Source organism: Equus asinus, chromosome 21, assembly GCF_041296235.1.
Source record: "Equus asinus isolate D_3611 breed Donkey chromosome 21, EquAss-T2T_v2, whole genome shotgun sequence".
Taxonomy (NCBI): domain Eukaryota; kingdom Metazoa; phylum Chordata; class Mammalia; order Perissodactyla; family Equidae; genus Equus; species Equus asinus.
Window position 1 is genome coordinate 67,852,861 of NC_091810.1, and position 16,221 is coordinate 67,869,081.

Below are 16,221 nucleotides of genomic sequence, written 5' to 3' on the forward strand. Positions count from 1 at the left end.
AGACTCCTCAGCTGAGGAAGCTTGCTAGGTCCATCACTTGAATTCTTTATAGGGAAGATCTTTGAAGAATAGTTTTCACATTGAACTAGTAATGATGTTAAGGAACTCAGTCAACTTTAAGTGGAAGGAGAGGTTTGCCTATTTTGGTATTTCCATATTCATTATTATAATAGTGATATATAATAACTACTAGTTGAACCTGAGAGGTAATTCTTGGAGTAAAAAACAATAGTCCTGTCCCTCCTCTCTCCACTGTTCCTTCTGTGTCATCTGTTTTCCCATTTGTCTTTTCTCTGCTTGCCCATCAATACTTCAGACCTGAGGGTCTATGAGTGCTGCCCACTTTAAGCTCTGAATGCCTCTTTGAGTTATTTCCTTCCTTTATAGATATTTTTCAAAAACTTGCTGCTGTCAAAGACCAAAGAGACTGGGTCACCACTAGCGGAGCCCACAAGGTAAGTGGTCCCAGAAGGAGTTAGCGCTTCAGCCCCATATGGCAGTGTTCACAGGCTGGGGTTCAGAGCCCTGTGGTCAAGCCGCATTAATTATAACTCACAAAGCTGCCAACTTAGCCGAAAGTTGAAATCTCTGCCAACCCTTTTATATTCTTTATCATCCTAAAGAGAAAACATAGAAACAGCAAATAGAGGTTTTCTGAAACTCTTTTCTCTTTTTCCTGTGCCAATTAATAACAACTAAGTTTATTGCTTAATTTAAATGTTGCCTGAAAACCTTGGTGATACATAAACTGACCCTAGGTGTACGTTTACAAATAAACAAATACATCTGTGTGTATATGTATGAATACATTCCATATGGCACATGAGGTTATACTAGTTTGAACCATATGAGATTGCCATGGTCTGTAGGCCAATTTCATATGGTTTAACCTCATAACAATATGATAACATATTATAAGCATATAGGTCAGATATACATTTCAAAAGTGGATGAGTGCAGGTTAAAATAAGACAGACTAAATTTCCACTTACAGCCAAACTATTTAAATGGTAGCTGCCTAGAGCCAATTTTCAAGAATCTGTTGAGTTCTTATATCCCAGAAAGCTACTTTTCAGCATATAGTAGAGCAAAGTTCCCTAAAATGTGTTAGCACGTGCTGCTCATTGTGTGGGCGATGATTCTAGGTCATATACAAGTCTACATTTTTCATTTCAAAAGCTATATATTTCACTGATATTCTTGCTCAGAATTTAAAGAACATTTGTGAGTAGCATTAAAGTGTTAAGTGGACATGGCAAAAGCTGTGAAAGTGCTAAATCAGTGACTGAGGTTTGGGAAACATTATGTTAGGAGACAGAGAGAAAAGAAAAAATGAGAGAGGAAAAAGAGGGAGGGATCAGACAAACAAATATAATGATAGCTGTGTAAAAAAAATGAATGAAATCATAGGAAAAATCAACATAATAGAAACCCAAAAATCACCCCAGCACTTGTTGCTCAGCTTGCAGCTGTGGCCCAGAATATGTTTGGGGGTGTACTTTTGGGGAACTCTGAGTTCTAAAAACATAGAAGGCAAATGAGTTTGCATTAATGGGAATTTAGAGAAGGCAACTGATAAGATACAGCAGACTTCCAGCTACGTCGTGTTATTTAGGATGATGCCTGGAAGCATTGATTCATGCTCTTTCAGCATTAATTAGAAATACGAGAGGCAAATGGAGTGCTTGGTAGTGTGGACATATCTTGCTTAGTTTGGAAAAAAAGTGGCAGTCTTCAATATTTTGTTGAAAAATAGTTTCATAATTTGGAAAGTGCCTACCACAATGCCTGACCCAGAATGAGTTCTCAATGACTGGTCGTTACCAGTATTAAAATTTATGTAGCTAGTCTCCCCACTTCTACTTGGGAAGGGTTCAGAAAAGACAGAGCAGACCATAGGGGCACATGAAAATGGAGGGAAGTGTGAGAACAGGCTGGCATCTTCCTTGGTCCCTTTTGCTCCCTGTCCTGGCCACGGAGTGGCTACAAGGAGCTGGTCTCAAGGGTTCCAAAGTAAGGAGAGGATGGACACCTGCCCCCTGTAAAGAAGTGCGTATTGTGAAACTTTAATACATCTCCTTTTGAGGTTAAGCCTCTGTGATCTTTAGAAGGAAACATTATACTACTCAAGAAGCTTGGAGTACTTACATAATTAAACTTTATTTTACTTCATTTTTCAGACATTAGTAAATTTACTCAGTGCCCGGGATACTAATGTTCTATTGGGCGCCCTCCTGGCTCTGGCTAGTTTAGCTGAAAGGTAAGTATTTTAATATAATATACTTTCCAGTTCTGCTGCTGTAGCAGTTTAGGTGGGAGAGACCCAAAATAGATGTTTCTCCAGTTTCTTTGTCACCTACTTAGTTAAAATTTGTGAAAAATAAGCATGAAATATCATTAATATTGAAGGGAATCCTGCATAGAAAAGCATCATTTTAAAATTTAAGTTGGAAAGGCAAATAACAGTTTAAAATTTCCATGTTTTTTTCCTGACTAGAAATACTTATCTAGTCTTTTCATCCAACCCTCAGTTACTTCTACTTTCAAAATTATACGATATTTCTTTGGCAATTGAGTCTCCTTGACTTTCTTTCTTCATTCTCTCTTCTGTATTTATTTTAACATTTTAAAACATTTTTGCCCTTTAAAAAAATCCTAGAGAACCTGTCCCCCATAGATGTCATGATTATTTTAAACAAAAATCTTTAAATATATTTTTATGCCAATAAGTGGATCACTGCTTTTTTGTTTTTTGGTTTCTTTCCAACTTTATTGAGGAATAATTGACAAATATAATTGTATGTATTTAAAGGGTACAGCATGATGATTTGATATACATATACACTGTGGAAATGATTACAAGTTCAAGATAATTAATAGATCCATCACCTCGCATAGTTAACTCTTATTTTTTTGTGGTGAGAACGCTTAAGATCTGCTGTCAGCAACTTTCAAGTATACAATACCATGTTATTAACTGTAGTCGCCATGCTGTTCATTAGATCCTCAGAACTCATTCTTCTTATACTTCAAAGTTTGTGTCCTTCAACCTTCATCACTCCATTTCCTTCCATTTCCAATCCCTAGCAAACACGAACCATTCTGTTCACTGTTCTATGTAACTGGTTTGTTTGTTTGTTTGTTTATTTAAGATTCCATATATAAGTGATACTATACAGTATTTGCCTTTCTCTGTTGGGTTATTTCATGTCCCAATAATTTGTAACAGCAGCTCCATCCATGCTGTTACAAATGTTAGGATTTCCTTCTTTTTTTTAATGGCTGAGTAATATTCAATTGTATGTATATATATCTATACCACTGTATAGATATATATATATATCACATTTTCCTTATCCATTTCATCTGTCAAAGGACATACAAGTTGTTTCCATATCTTGGCTGTCGTGAATAATGCTGATCATTGCTTTTTTGTGAACAACATATGATTCCCTTTCTCCAAAGGGAAATAAAAAATTTAAACTTACGACACATAATACTTATTGAATGTTGGAATTTGATGTGGCTCTTCCCTATAGGGCTGTATTGCGTATTGTTTCTCCTCCTGAGATAATATGAGAGCTAGGATATTAAATAAGTGGATATGGAAAAATATGCTTTTAGAAATTACTAATAGTTTTAAATTTGTAGTCCAGAATGTAGGGAGAAGATAAGTGAACTCAACATTGTAGAAAATCTGCTGATGATTTTACATGAATATGACTTGCTTTCCAAAAGGTAGGATTGCTAACAGGAGAAAAAGACAATGCCTTATATTTGCTGAAAATGATTATTACTATTTTTATCACATCAAGTTATTTATATTGTTACTGAATATCATGAGTCAGCTTGGCATTTATTTTCTATTTAAGTTTATATAAAACTTATATGAAACTTTTGTCCTGTATTACTTCTAGATCTGGGCATAGAATCAAAATACATAAATCTTATCAAGTCTTTAATATTTTTGTTTATTTCATTTTTTTACATCTTATCTCTTTAGGGAAAGAAACTCTGAAGTGGCTCTATTTTTAGTAATTTCAGATTGTATGTTGAATAAATGATTAGATTTCTTAAGTTTATTTTGCTTAAGGCAAGTAAAATAAGTTAGGATACCTGCTGACTTGTTTCATGATCCCCTGTTATTATAACTCAGAATAGATTCTAGAGTAAAATGAATTCATTTTTACTTGAATTGCATATTGCTGTAAAGAATTACTGTATCCATATAGTTATCAGGTTTTTTTGTTTGTTTTTGTTTTATTTAAAGATCTATTTTTGGCTTCTTTTTTTTTGGCACCTGGGCTAACAACTGTTGCCAATCTTTTTTTTTTTTTTTTCTGCTTTATCTCCCCAAACCCCCACTGTACGCAGTTGTATATCTTAGTTGCATGTCCTTCTAGTTGTGGGATGTGGGACGCCGCCTCAACGTAGCCTGACGAGCGGTGCCATGTCCACGCCCAGGATCCGAACCGTGGGCCGCCGCAGTGGAGCGCATGAACTTAACCACTCCGCCACGGAGCCGGCCCCCTGCTTCTTTTTTTTTTTTGAGATTGGCCCTTAGCTAATATCTGTTGCCAATCGCTTTTTTTTCTTCTTCTCCCCAAAGCCCCCCAGTACATAGTTGTATATTCTAGTTGTAGGTCCTTCTAGTTCTGCTATGTGGTATGCTGCCTCACCATGGCTTGATGAGTGGTGCTAGGTCCGCGCTCAGAATACGAATCGGTCAAACTCTGGGCTGCCAAAGCAGAGCACGCAACGTAACCACTTGGCGACGGGGCCAGCCCTAAGTTGTTACATAGAGTTGCAACCTACATCATTTGATATTTAGTTGAGTAAGTTACAATTTTCTAAAGAGGCAAAAATATATAACAGAAATATATATTTCTGTAATATAATGAAATGCAGTGAAACCCTGACACTTAACTCATAATAAATCTCCTTGGATTCTTCTTCAAAGCCAATTTAACTCTCTTTTGTGAACTGTATGATAGACTTGGTTATCTGAACTCATTCACCCAACAAACAGTCTCTGCATAGGTGTTGGAAAACCGAAGATGAATAAGATACGGGTGTATAGTGTAGGGAGAGGACAGACATGCAAACCCACGGTTTCATCATAGCTCTGCAAGTGGTGAGGTTGATGGATGCACAGAGTACTCTGGGAGCATAGAGCAGAACCTCCCAATCAGAGCAAGGGGTCAGGCCAGGTTTCCTGAAGGAAGGAAGAGTTATCTAGGCAGAGGGAGAGAGCAAATGAGAATAAAATATGTTCCCACAGGGAGGAGTGAAATGATGTGTGTTAGAGGAAAGCACATGGTTGGGCACAGCTGGAACAAAGAATACAGGAGGGAAAGTGCCAGAAAACTAGAATATACAGTTAATGATAAGTTTAAAATATAGCTAATTTTCTCCAGGCTTTCTATATGCCAGGCCCAGCTCTAAGCACTTTTGTGTATTAACTCATTTGATCTGTACAGTAACCCTATCAATTTCCATATTTTATAGATGAAGCAACGAGACACCTTTAGGCAGGTCATGATGGAGTCTTTGTGCTAAATAAAGAGTGTGGTTGTTATCATAAACATTATGGGGACTCACAGAAAGATTTGAAGCTTGATGAGATCTTATTTTGGGGAAGATTATTGTGGTAGCAGTGTTTGTGATGTTTGAGGGAGGAAAGATAGCCACACAATGAGATCCACTTAGAACAAGGAGGCAATGTTTGGTGTAGAAAGTTTGAGAAGGTGAAGTATAGTGTTTACGAAAGAACAGATATTCTGAATGTCAGAGCGTAAAAATTTGGGAGGGAGAGGAGCCATGGAAAACTGGCTTAGGAGAAAGGAATTATGAAGCAGTATGGGAATGAGGCTAGTGGAGAGGTGGATGAAAGAGGAACTTAGATCTTGAACATAATCAAAGATCATAAGAATAGGAGGAGCAGTAGGATTAGCTAGCTGCATGATATACAAGAGAATTAACCCCAGCAGTTGCCCAGGAAATAAGGGGCACTGAAGGCTCTTGACTGACGGTGGCTAAGGACGTGTTTTGGCTAATTCCCAGTCTTCCGGCTTGGAAAATTGAAAAGATTGTGGTGTCATGAGTCAAGATCAGGGATATAAGAGGAAGAACAGATTTAGGAAGTAGGATAATGACTGTGAGTTTAGACACAGTGGGGTGAGTATCTGTGCAACAGCCATCTGGCTAGAACTTCTGGATATTGGGAGTGATGACTGAGCGAAGCTCGCTATGCCACAGTAGAGGGAGTGTTTGAAGCCATGGGAATGGAAGATACCATCCAGGCAGAGTGTTTTGAGTGTGAGACTGGATGACTAAGGATGGTTCTTTGAAACATTTATTATCATGTTTCAGAACTCAGCTGAACCTATGTCTTATGCCATCGTTATTTTTATTTTACTCTCCAGATTGTCACTGAGCACTTTGCACTTAATTCATCTGTATTATAGTGTTTTTGCCATTTTGTATGAATGTCATGATATTGCAACCACATAGTAAGTTTCTGAAGGCTCGAATAAGGCTTTTATATTTCTTTTGTCTTGAGCACAATACAGGTCCCATTGTATGTATTCCATACCTACTTGCTGGTTAGTAGGTTTTTAGCCCGACTAGTGTAGCTACAATGAGGATATGCTTAGAACAGTGTTCAGCAGACTATGACCTGCAGGCCAAATTTGGTCTGCTGCCTGTTTTTGTAAATAAAGATTTATTGGAACACAGCCGTGCCCATTCACTTTTATGTGTCGTCTATGGCTGATTTGCACTATGTCGGCATGCTTGGGTAGTTATGACAGAGACTGTGTGGCCAGTAAAGCCGAAAACATTTGACTGTGGTCTACTCCTTCATAGAAAATGTACAGTGACCTGTGACTTAGAAAGTATTAGAATTATAGTCCATGCAGTGGTGAAAGCTCTAGTCTAAATGTGAAGTCCATAACCCACGACGCTGTGATTCTCATCCTAACTCTCCCCATCTCTTTTCAGACTCACTGCAGAGTTACTGCGCTTACTTTGTGCCGAGCCCCAGGTGAAAGAGCAGGTGAAGCTCTATGAGGGGATCCCCGTCCTCCTCAGTCTGCTTCACTCCGACCACCTGAAGCTGCTCTGGAGTGTTGTCTGGATTCTGGTTCAGGTTTGTGAGGACCCCGAGACCAGTGTGGAAATTCGCATTTGGGGAGGCATCAAGCAGCTTCTTCATATTTTACGAGGGTGAGTCAGAGCGGGCTTTGACCTACGTTGCCCTAATCTCTGAAGGCTGGGGACTCTGCTGTATGATGGTGGCTTGGGTACATGGTCAGCTCCCTCCCTCCTGCTCTTTGGTCATTCACGTTTTGCAGGGTAATTTATACTTGTCGCAAACATGCTCTAAATCAATGTTGGCGCATTTGTCTTTTAAGCTCCTTGAGAGCCCTCATGTATTTATCTTTGCATCACCAGCCTTCAGTACAGTGCTGGGTCATCGGTCAGCAAATGTAGGTTGAATGGAAATCCAATAACTCAAATAAAACATTTGTCTTGCCACCTTTTTCTTCAATCTGTATATGCAGATTGTAATCCCAAGAAGAACCAAAATTAGTACTATTTTACTGAAATGTTTATATGTGCATATATGTCATTCATCTATAAAGAGAAAGGAAAGCCTACATTAAAGGTACAGGTATATAATCCATAGTTAAAATTAGAGAAAATAATATTAATCAAATGAGTGCCATGTTACTAACCCTGGTGCAGTTGTTCTTTTCTCTCTAATCTTCACTACAGTGCTCCAAGGTGGGTTAAAACCTTATTATCTCTCTTTCAGAAGTAAAATTCCAATGACATTCAAAGCCATGATTATGGAGAAGGAATGTTTTGTTGAAATAGTTTCAAATTGAAATTCTATGAAAGTGTGTTACAATAACTACTGTGTTTTATGTATGATATATTGAAGTATTGAATAACAACATCTTTTTGTACCATCAGTGGGAGGGTTCTATTACCTAATATCATTTTGAAGCATAATTCAGCCCTATAGGTGCCGAATCAAAGTTGAAAAGGAATATGTTTGCCTGAAAGGGATCATATTTATGATTGGTAGTACATCAATAAGGCTCATTCTAGTAAAAGCAGAGTGACTTAGTTTGAATATGACTACATATTATCACATAAATATTAATCACACTTTGTACTTGTTATGCCTCCAGGGATATTGTGGATCTATGTGTTATCAACTTTATTTTCTCTGAGAGACATGCCAAAGTGTAAGAACAGACTGTAGAGATATGAACAGTAGCTTTGTTAATGATTCCTGTCATTACCAAGACAAAGGGAGAAAGTATATAGACTGTTGATAATATACTTGCTTTTATGAATATCACATAAAAATCTCAAATACTTTAAAGTATAAATTATAAATCTTTCATTAGTACTGTGGTTTAATAAGCTAGCCTCTTGGTCAAAATAATTGCAATTGCCAAGCCTCTTTTTTTGCTTGCGTTCGTAGGGTAATGATGGTGATGATGGTGGTGGTAGTGATGGTTATTGTTATTGGTTAATCATACCTATTACAACAGCTGTGGATTGTCCTTTTGAAGAGCAGCTATTTTTTTTTATGATAAAATTAAATTCTATAATAGTTAAGCACTATTGAAGCAAAACCTGCCTTTTTACTACGTAGAATTGAGTTTAGTACAAGGCACCAGTTTTCCTTTTTTCCTCAAGCCATAACCATCCTTGATAGGAAAGAGTTGTTTCATACCTAAAGAATTACTTTCTCAGTCTGTTTCTATGGTGCAATGTTAGAAAATTCTTCCCTGGGAAGATGGTATATGTCAACATTTATTCTATGTTCAACATGTCTCAGTGCTCTGGGAGAATTTATTGCCCAGCTGGGTAAACAATATCCTTTCCCAGCTTGTGCCTGCCCCTGGGCTGCCTGGAGCTGATGCTAGGGCTGGAGGTTGCCGGGTTGTCTGCTGGCTTGAGTATGAACAGGCACTGTTGTCAGGGCAATTTCCAGGAAACCTCTTCATGCCCATTCACCTGCAATCCCAAACTCAAAGGTGGTTCCCTAAAGGGCTACATACTCTTGATCAGGTGAAGTATGATCCCTAAAATTCGAGTTTTAATGATTATTTTGATAAGATCACAATTGTGACTGTCCCTAGACCCAGCTGCATTACCTTCCCCAGGCTCATTGAAGGAAGGGCTAGTGAGCCCAGATGACGTTGGAGGGAAACCAAGGAGACTCTATCCATGTTATATTTGGGCACACAGAAATCCAGATAAAGCTGCTGCCATAAAAAAATAAATAAATGAAAAAAAATAGGATAATCACATAAAACAAAAGGGGACAAAGCAGATAAAAGACACATCAAGAATCTATGGTGGAAGACACTGCACTAAGAAAATAGAAAAACATATGCTTTATTTTATCAAAGACATTAACAGAACATGAAATTTATGAAATGAGGTTAAAGATGAGATGATAGGACAATAGAAAGAGGAGGAGAGTGATTGAAGAGCCAAGAAAGAAGACGAGGACTGAATAACATCTGCAGAACTGGTAAGTTTAACAGGGTACTAGAAAGAAACTGAAACTAGTAAAAGGAAGGGCAAGCTTGAAAAAATTACATGTACTGTAAAGGAAAAAGAAAATTAATGAGAACAATTAGAAAATGAAAGATATGGCCTGTAGAAGGTGGGTTTTCAACATGTGGATAATTGATATCCCTGAGAATAAAACAAAAGGAATTAAAAAAAAATCAAAGATAGAAACGAACTTTCCTAAAAGAAAGAAAGATTGGTATTTGACAGAAAGAGAAAACTCATAATGATGAAGACTGAGAGGTATTCAGGTGAATTGATTGCAGCAGAATGGAGCTCAAAAACAAAGGTGGCCGTGTGGAGCAGGAGGGAAAGGACAGTGTTTTCAATACACAGTGCTGAGTCAGCTCAGTAACCATATTAAAAAAAAGAAAGAGAGAGAGAAAGCAAGCAAACAAGCAAAGACTCCTTCCTCACACCATATACAAAAATCAATTCTAGGAAGACTGGAAAAAGAAACAATATAGATAGCACAGGAGAAAACTTCATGACCTGGGGAAGCAAAGATTTCTTAAAAAGGATCCAGAAAGCGTTGACCATAAACGAAAATTGATAAACTGGTCTGTGCATTAACTTCTCTATTTCAGGGACAGAAATTTTGTTTCTGATCGTTCTTCCATCGGAAGCCTGTCTAGTGCAAATGCAGCAGGCCGAATCCAGCAGCTTCATTTGTCAGAAGATTTAAGCCCTCGGGAAATACAAGAAAATACTTTCTCTCTTCAAGCAGGTATTTATACCATATTACTATGTTTTACTATTTGATACTGTTTAACTTTATATTGTTTTATTATTCTCAGTTATAAAATTAGTGTAATAATATTAATTAGGCATGATTTATAAGTTTAAAGGATGCGAAGTTAAATCCAAGAGGATGCCCGGAACTCTTGGTACCAGTGTTAGACTTGCAGGTTAGTGATACCACAAACTTTCTTTTCCCTTCTCTTCATGTATCAAGAAGTCAACACAGAAGTCAGGCACAAAGAGGGTGGAATATTAGCTTTATTACTGGTAAAGCCGGATTAGAGAATGCAGCTTGATCTGTGGCCAGAATCACACTTCCCATCATTTTCTACATCTTGGGGCATCCTCCTTATGGGAGGTTCCACAACGCACATACCCATCCCACATGAAGCAAGCCAGTGCCTTCCTCATGCTTCATGAGCTCCTGAAGAGAAAGAGATGCTGCCCTCTGTAGGATTTTCACACAAAAGTAGGAGCAGGGCTGTAGGCACATACTTCTTGGCAGTTTGGCACAACCTTGAACAGTTGTGTAGCCTGTAGCCTTTGGAGGAAGTGAGGCTGTAGTGCTGCTGACCAAGCTGGGTGCCCTGCAGCAGCCTGCTGCAGGAAGGGAGCAGAGAGACACCAGGTAGGCTGCCAGGAGGGCAGGTCCTAAGAGGGGAAGACCAGACATGGCAGCGGGAGGAAGAGGGAGATAGGAGAAGGGCATACTTTCTTTGCTCCCTGCTCTTTCCTCCTTGAGAATGAAGAAGATATTTCTTCACAGATATATGAGGTCAGGGAAATAGGATTTCCTCCTCGAATTGCCATTTCCGCTTACTCTGAAAGTAATATAAGGACTCCTACTGGGGATTTCCTGTTTAAAGGCTCCCCAGGAAGTCTAATCCAGCTAAAATCAGAGCTCTGGGTATTTCTAGGCCTCTCTCAGAGTGGATGAGAGGGATGGTGATAGAAGTCAGAAGGGCAGTTACCTATGTGTGGGATGCTAGGGAGGTTACTGCCTGGGAAGGGCACAGGGGAGCCTTTGGGGGCTGGAAATGTCCTATATAGTCATCAGAGTAGCAGTGGTTACAAGGTATATAGGTGTGAAATATCTCATCAAGCTGTACGCTTAAGGTATGTCTACTTTATACAGCTCATTTTATACCTCAATAAAAAGGAAAAATTAAAAATATTCAAAACATAAAGGGTTAGGAGTAGGGTCTGAGATTTGACTTCACCCACTTTGATGGCCATGTGGCCTTGGACAAGTGCCCTAACCTCTCCAAGCCTCAGTTTGCTCATGTGAAATGGTTGCGGTAATCATGGTATCAGGTGAAAGCGTTATGGTGGGGACTATATGAGGATATATGTGATGTTCACAGCACAGTGCAGGGCCAGGGGCAAGGGCTCAGTACAATGGTATTACCCTCTATAGGTGCTCCATGCTTGAGGATCCGGCCTACCTCTGCCTGAATGTGAGGCAGCTCAGTACAGAACGCCAGCAGAGGCTGCCTGGGGCTGTAAAGTGGCTCAGGACGTGGGATTTAACATCTGGCAGCCCGGGGTGGGACTCCGGGCCCCTTCCACTTATGAGTTCCATGCCTAGTCTGTTAACCTCTCTGAACCTCAGTTTTCTCATTGGTAAAACTGGCAATCATAGTACACACTTTGATTATAAGAGCTAATTTGGATCATATACCTAAAGTACTCACTCATTCATTCAGCCATTGTAGATGTATTTTTTGAGCACCTGCTCAATGGCAGGTACACATTGGGCACTGGGGATCACAACGAACCAGATAGATGCAGTCCCTGCCTCTTGGTACACAGTAAGTGCTCAATAAAGGCTGCTGTGGGGTGTACATGTGAATTACATGAAGAGGAGAGTTAGAAGCCATTCAAAGTCAGTTCCTTCTCCCAGAGCCATGCCAGAAGGAAAATTAGTGTTTTTTGAGGAGTGACTCTGTGAGTTAGAGTGTTGATGTGAGAGTGTAATAGTGCAGTCATGGTGATGACCGACCTGACCGTTTGGTGGTTTTCGTTCCAGCCTGTTGTGCTGCCCTCACGGAGCTGGTGCTGAACGATACCAACGCCCACCAGGTGGTTCAGGTGAGAACGCTGCTCTCCAGGTTGGGGCTCTGTAACCACATCACGATCGACCGACCTTGCCTCAGGTCGAACTCTATATTCCAGAATGTAGCTTTTCAGATCCTGTCACATGATTTTCAAACGTTTTAATATGTCTTATTTAGCTTATAGAATTCCATTTGATATTTTTGCCTTCCTCTTTTAACTCACTGGGCTTAAAAAGAACTGCCATGTAGTTAATTGGTGATGCTTCTTCCCTACATTATGTGCACTCTTTTTCATTGTATTTATCTTTTTTGTTAAAGCTATTCTGAACTGCTTTAATTTGGGGCATATAGGATACCATGAGTTAAGGATAGCAGTCACTTTAACTAGGAGTAGATCAAGTGGGTACTGAAATTCAAAAGTACACAACAAGTGTATACAGAAACACATACGTATGCAACCTTTGTATGGTTTTCTATTATAAAAGTTACTCCCTGCTTAATGAGTTTTACAGAGGAAACTGGTTTTTTTGGTCAATACAGTATATCCAACTTCAACTTCAAAACACAGAAAAGTTAGTAAGGGATCAGGTCACCAATGAGTAGGATCCCTGGGGGAAGCTCAGCAAACCAGGGGGTAGTTGGTAGAGCAGGGCATATGGACTAGGCCACATTGATGCTCACTTCCCGTTGTCATTACTTGCTGGTTTGGGCTGGAACAATGACTTAACCTCTCTAGGTTTGGCTTTGTCGGGTATAAAATAGAGAAATTATAGACTAATTCACAGAACAGCTACAAATATGGGAAGACAGGTAAAGCGCTTCACAGTTATGATATACATGCCCACATATAGTAGAGTTCTGTAACTCATACATTTAATAGATAATAGAAAAGTAGCAATAAGTTAATACTTTTGGTTCATTCCTCCTGTATATATTTGTATTATAATGTCTGGAAAGACGTTAACTGTGCTTTCATGAATAACTTTTATTTTTTAAATCTATTCTTGTTTCTTTAATTTTTTCTATTTTCTTGTCTGTAATAATTTACCTTTCTGTATTTTTTTATTAACAAAACTATAAAGGGAGAAGTTATATTTCATAATTAGATATTTAAAATGCAAAGTGTAAAGATCTTTGGATCCCTTTATCCTGTCCCTTTTTATCCTCTACTCTTTGTTTTTAAACTATTAAATCAGTGTAAATTGATATACTTTATTATTTATAGTCTTTAAAGACAGCTGAAATTTTAAGATTGTGATTATAGTCTGTGGCGTTTAAGAGTAGTACACTGACATATTTAGTACTGTCCTGTAATACTTCAAGTTCCAAAATTATAGTAACGTTCTTCTTGACTATTTTTGAGATTGCTTAGTTGTGTCTTTGTGCTTGTGTGTCTCTATGGCACTGTCCCTGCTCACTGATAACATGGTCCCTTTATTCTTCCAGGAAAATGGTGTATATACAATAGCAAAACTCATTTTACCCAACAAACAAAAGAATGCAGCAAAAACTAATCTATTACAGGTAATAAACGTGTCCATTTTTCTTCAATAGCAGGATAATGAAATCTGGGAAAACTTTGATAAGATAATCTATGAGTTTTAGAATTTTTAGGTTAGCAGTGGTCCCTGTATTGACTGAGGGAAAACTGTCTGGTGAGTGAGGTTGATGTGGAAACACATGCTATTAAAGCAATGTGAAGGGCCTAACAGTGATTTCTCTGTGGGGGGTGGGGGGTGGGGGTTAGGTGATTTTACTCACATATTTCTTTGCTTCTCAGTAAGGCCTATTTTTTTTAAACATGTATTGTGTATCAGAAAATAATAAAAGAGGAAAATTATATGCCATCTTTAAACGTGGACCACAGTCACTAACATTTCACCTTTACAAAGGAAAGCATGTAAAATGGATGAGAAGCGACTTGCCAAGTGGATAAAGAGAGATGAGTGGGGTACCAATGGCATCTGCTACAGGGTGGAAGGTCATTTCACACAAAGGGAACAATATGTGCGAAGTGTGGGAGCTGACAGCTTAGAGCGTGCTTAGGCTGCTCCGTGGGGCTGGGGTGTGTGGGTTGCGGGAGGCAGTGCCTCAGGAGATGAGGCCTTGAAGGTAAGGAGGGGGCACATTGTGCAGGGTCCTATGTGCTTTTCTGAGGAGTGGGCATCAAAGGTGAGTGTCCCCAAAGGCATTGGAATGATAAAATTAGATTGAAAGTGAGCCTTTGCAGTAGTTGTAGCTCATCTTTTTTCCAAATCTTTAGGAAAGGAAGTAAGAAACAACTTTTACCTCCAATTTGATTTAAGAGCTGTCACCCAGGGGCCAGCCTTGTGGCACAGCAGTTAGGTTCACACATTCCTCTTCGGCGGCCCGGGGTTTGCCAGTTCGGATCCCGGGTGCGGACATGGCACCGCTCAGCAAGCCATGCGGTGGTAGGCGTCCCACATATGAAGTAGAGGAAGATGGGCATGGATGTTAGCTCAGGGCCAGTCTTCCTCAGCAAAAAGAGGAGGATTGGCAGCAGATGTTAGCTCAGGGCTAAGCTTCCTCGAAGAAAAAAAGAGCTGTGATCAGAATGTGGTCAAACTCGAGCAGAGGATTCTTGGTGGTGTCTGTGGGCTGGTCAGGCAGAGGTTTTGGAGAACTACAAATGAGAACATACAGGTGGGGGACTTAATTTCTTTAGTGCACCACAGACATGTGACAGTGCTGGAACACAGAAAAAGTCAAATCCACCCTGCAGATGCATGTTGTTCAGCCAGTAGAGGGTTTTTAAAAAGTCCTATTGAAATGGCTTTCCAGGAGCATGCATGTTCTCCACTTTCTCACAGTCTCCAAGACTCTCTGGCCAGTCATTTTGTTATCTGCCTGGCCTCTCTGGGCAATTTTGTTTGTGACCCTTCTACATTCAGATCACTTATTTTACAAAATGATTCCAGCTTCGAATTTAGCAGACTCCGATCACCCCCAATACGCAGTGGTCGCCTATTGGACAGGTACCACTGGAGGCTGGGAGCTCTCTTTTTTTTCCAGGCACTGCAAAATGTCAGATGTTTATTTTTCTTCGTTAAAGTCTCACAGGCCCCTTTGTGAGCGTTCTCAGGAGTTGCTGTAGATGTTCTATTTGGGGAATGCTTAAGACTCTTTACTCAAGAGACCAATTTGTCAAGTTCGAGTCCAGTGTGCCTGTGGCTATTTTTATATGTCATCATTTCTAGTGTTTATTTTCTCACAGAAACCATCTAAATATTGAGGCATACATAGCAGGCTAGAAACAAAATAAACCTCGAGCTCCTGGAAATCTTTGGACGTTTAGTTTTCTCACTGTATGAATTTTATTTCTTGTCTCTGTGATCATTTTGTACTTTCTAGAAAGGAATTAATGACAAGTACTGAGTGAAACAAGGCCAAGATCCTTAGCATTTCTACAACATAAACACTTTTTACACATGAGCACTACCCTGGTTATTGATGTTTTTGTTTTCAGTTATAAGCTTTGGCACCCACGTAGGCCAGCCACACTCACAATAAAGCGACTTTCATGTTTACTTCGTGATAAGTCAATCCTGAAAATGTTTTAATTTGTTGAGCTACCATTTGCGAATCGCATATCCTTTTATTTTCCAGTGTTATGCCTTCAGAGCCTTGAGGTTCCTCTTCAGTATGGAAAGAAACAGACCACTCTTTAAAAGGTAGGAGCTTAGAGAGATTTAAGTGACCAGTGATCATACCTGAGTTAGATGCAAACAGTAAGAGAAGAACGAATCAGCATACAAAACACGTGTCTTCAGATTTCTTAGAATCTACAGATAAAACTGAG

General features: G+C 39.3%; 1 protein-coding gene across 7 annotated transcripts in view; it reads left to right on the forward strand.

Moving 5' to 3' along the window:
* The window catches only part of NEK10 (NIMA related kinase 10), a 214,473-nt gene that overhangs the window by 49,969 nt on the left and 148,283 nt on the right, over positions 1 to 16,221 (forward strand). For all 7 annotated transcript variants that reach the window (XM_044754603.2, XM_044754604.2, XM_014840925.3 and 4 more), the window contains 8 exons: positions 388 to 455; positions 2,181 to 2,260; positions 3,652 to 3,738; positions 7,003 to 7,227; positions 10,191 to 10,330; positions 12,374 to 12,435; positions 13,848 to 13,925; positions 16,029 to 16,093. In XM_044754603.2, coding sequence (XP_044610538.2) covers positions 388 to 455; positions 2,181 to 2,260; positions 3,652 to 3,738; positions 7,003 to 7,227; positions 10,191 to 10,330; positions 12,374 to 12,435; positions 13,848 to 13,925; positions 16,029 to 16,093 — 805 coding nt within the window. The remainder of the gene's footprint in view (positions 1 to 387; positions 456 to 2,180; positions 2,261 to 3,651; positions 3,739 to 7,002; positions 7,228 to 10,190; positions 10,331 to 12,373; positions 12,436 to 13,847; positions 13,926 to 16,028; positions 16,094 to 16,221) is intronic.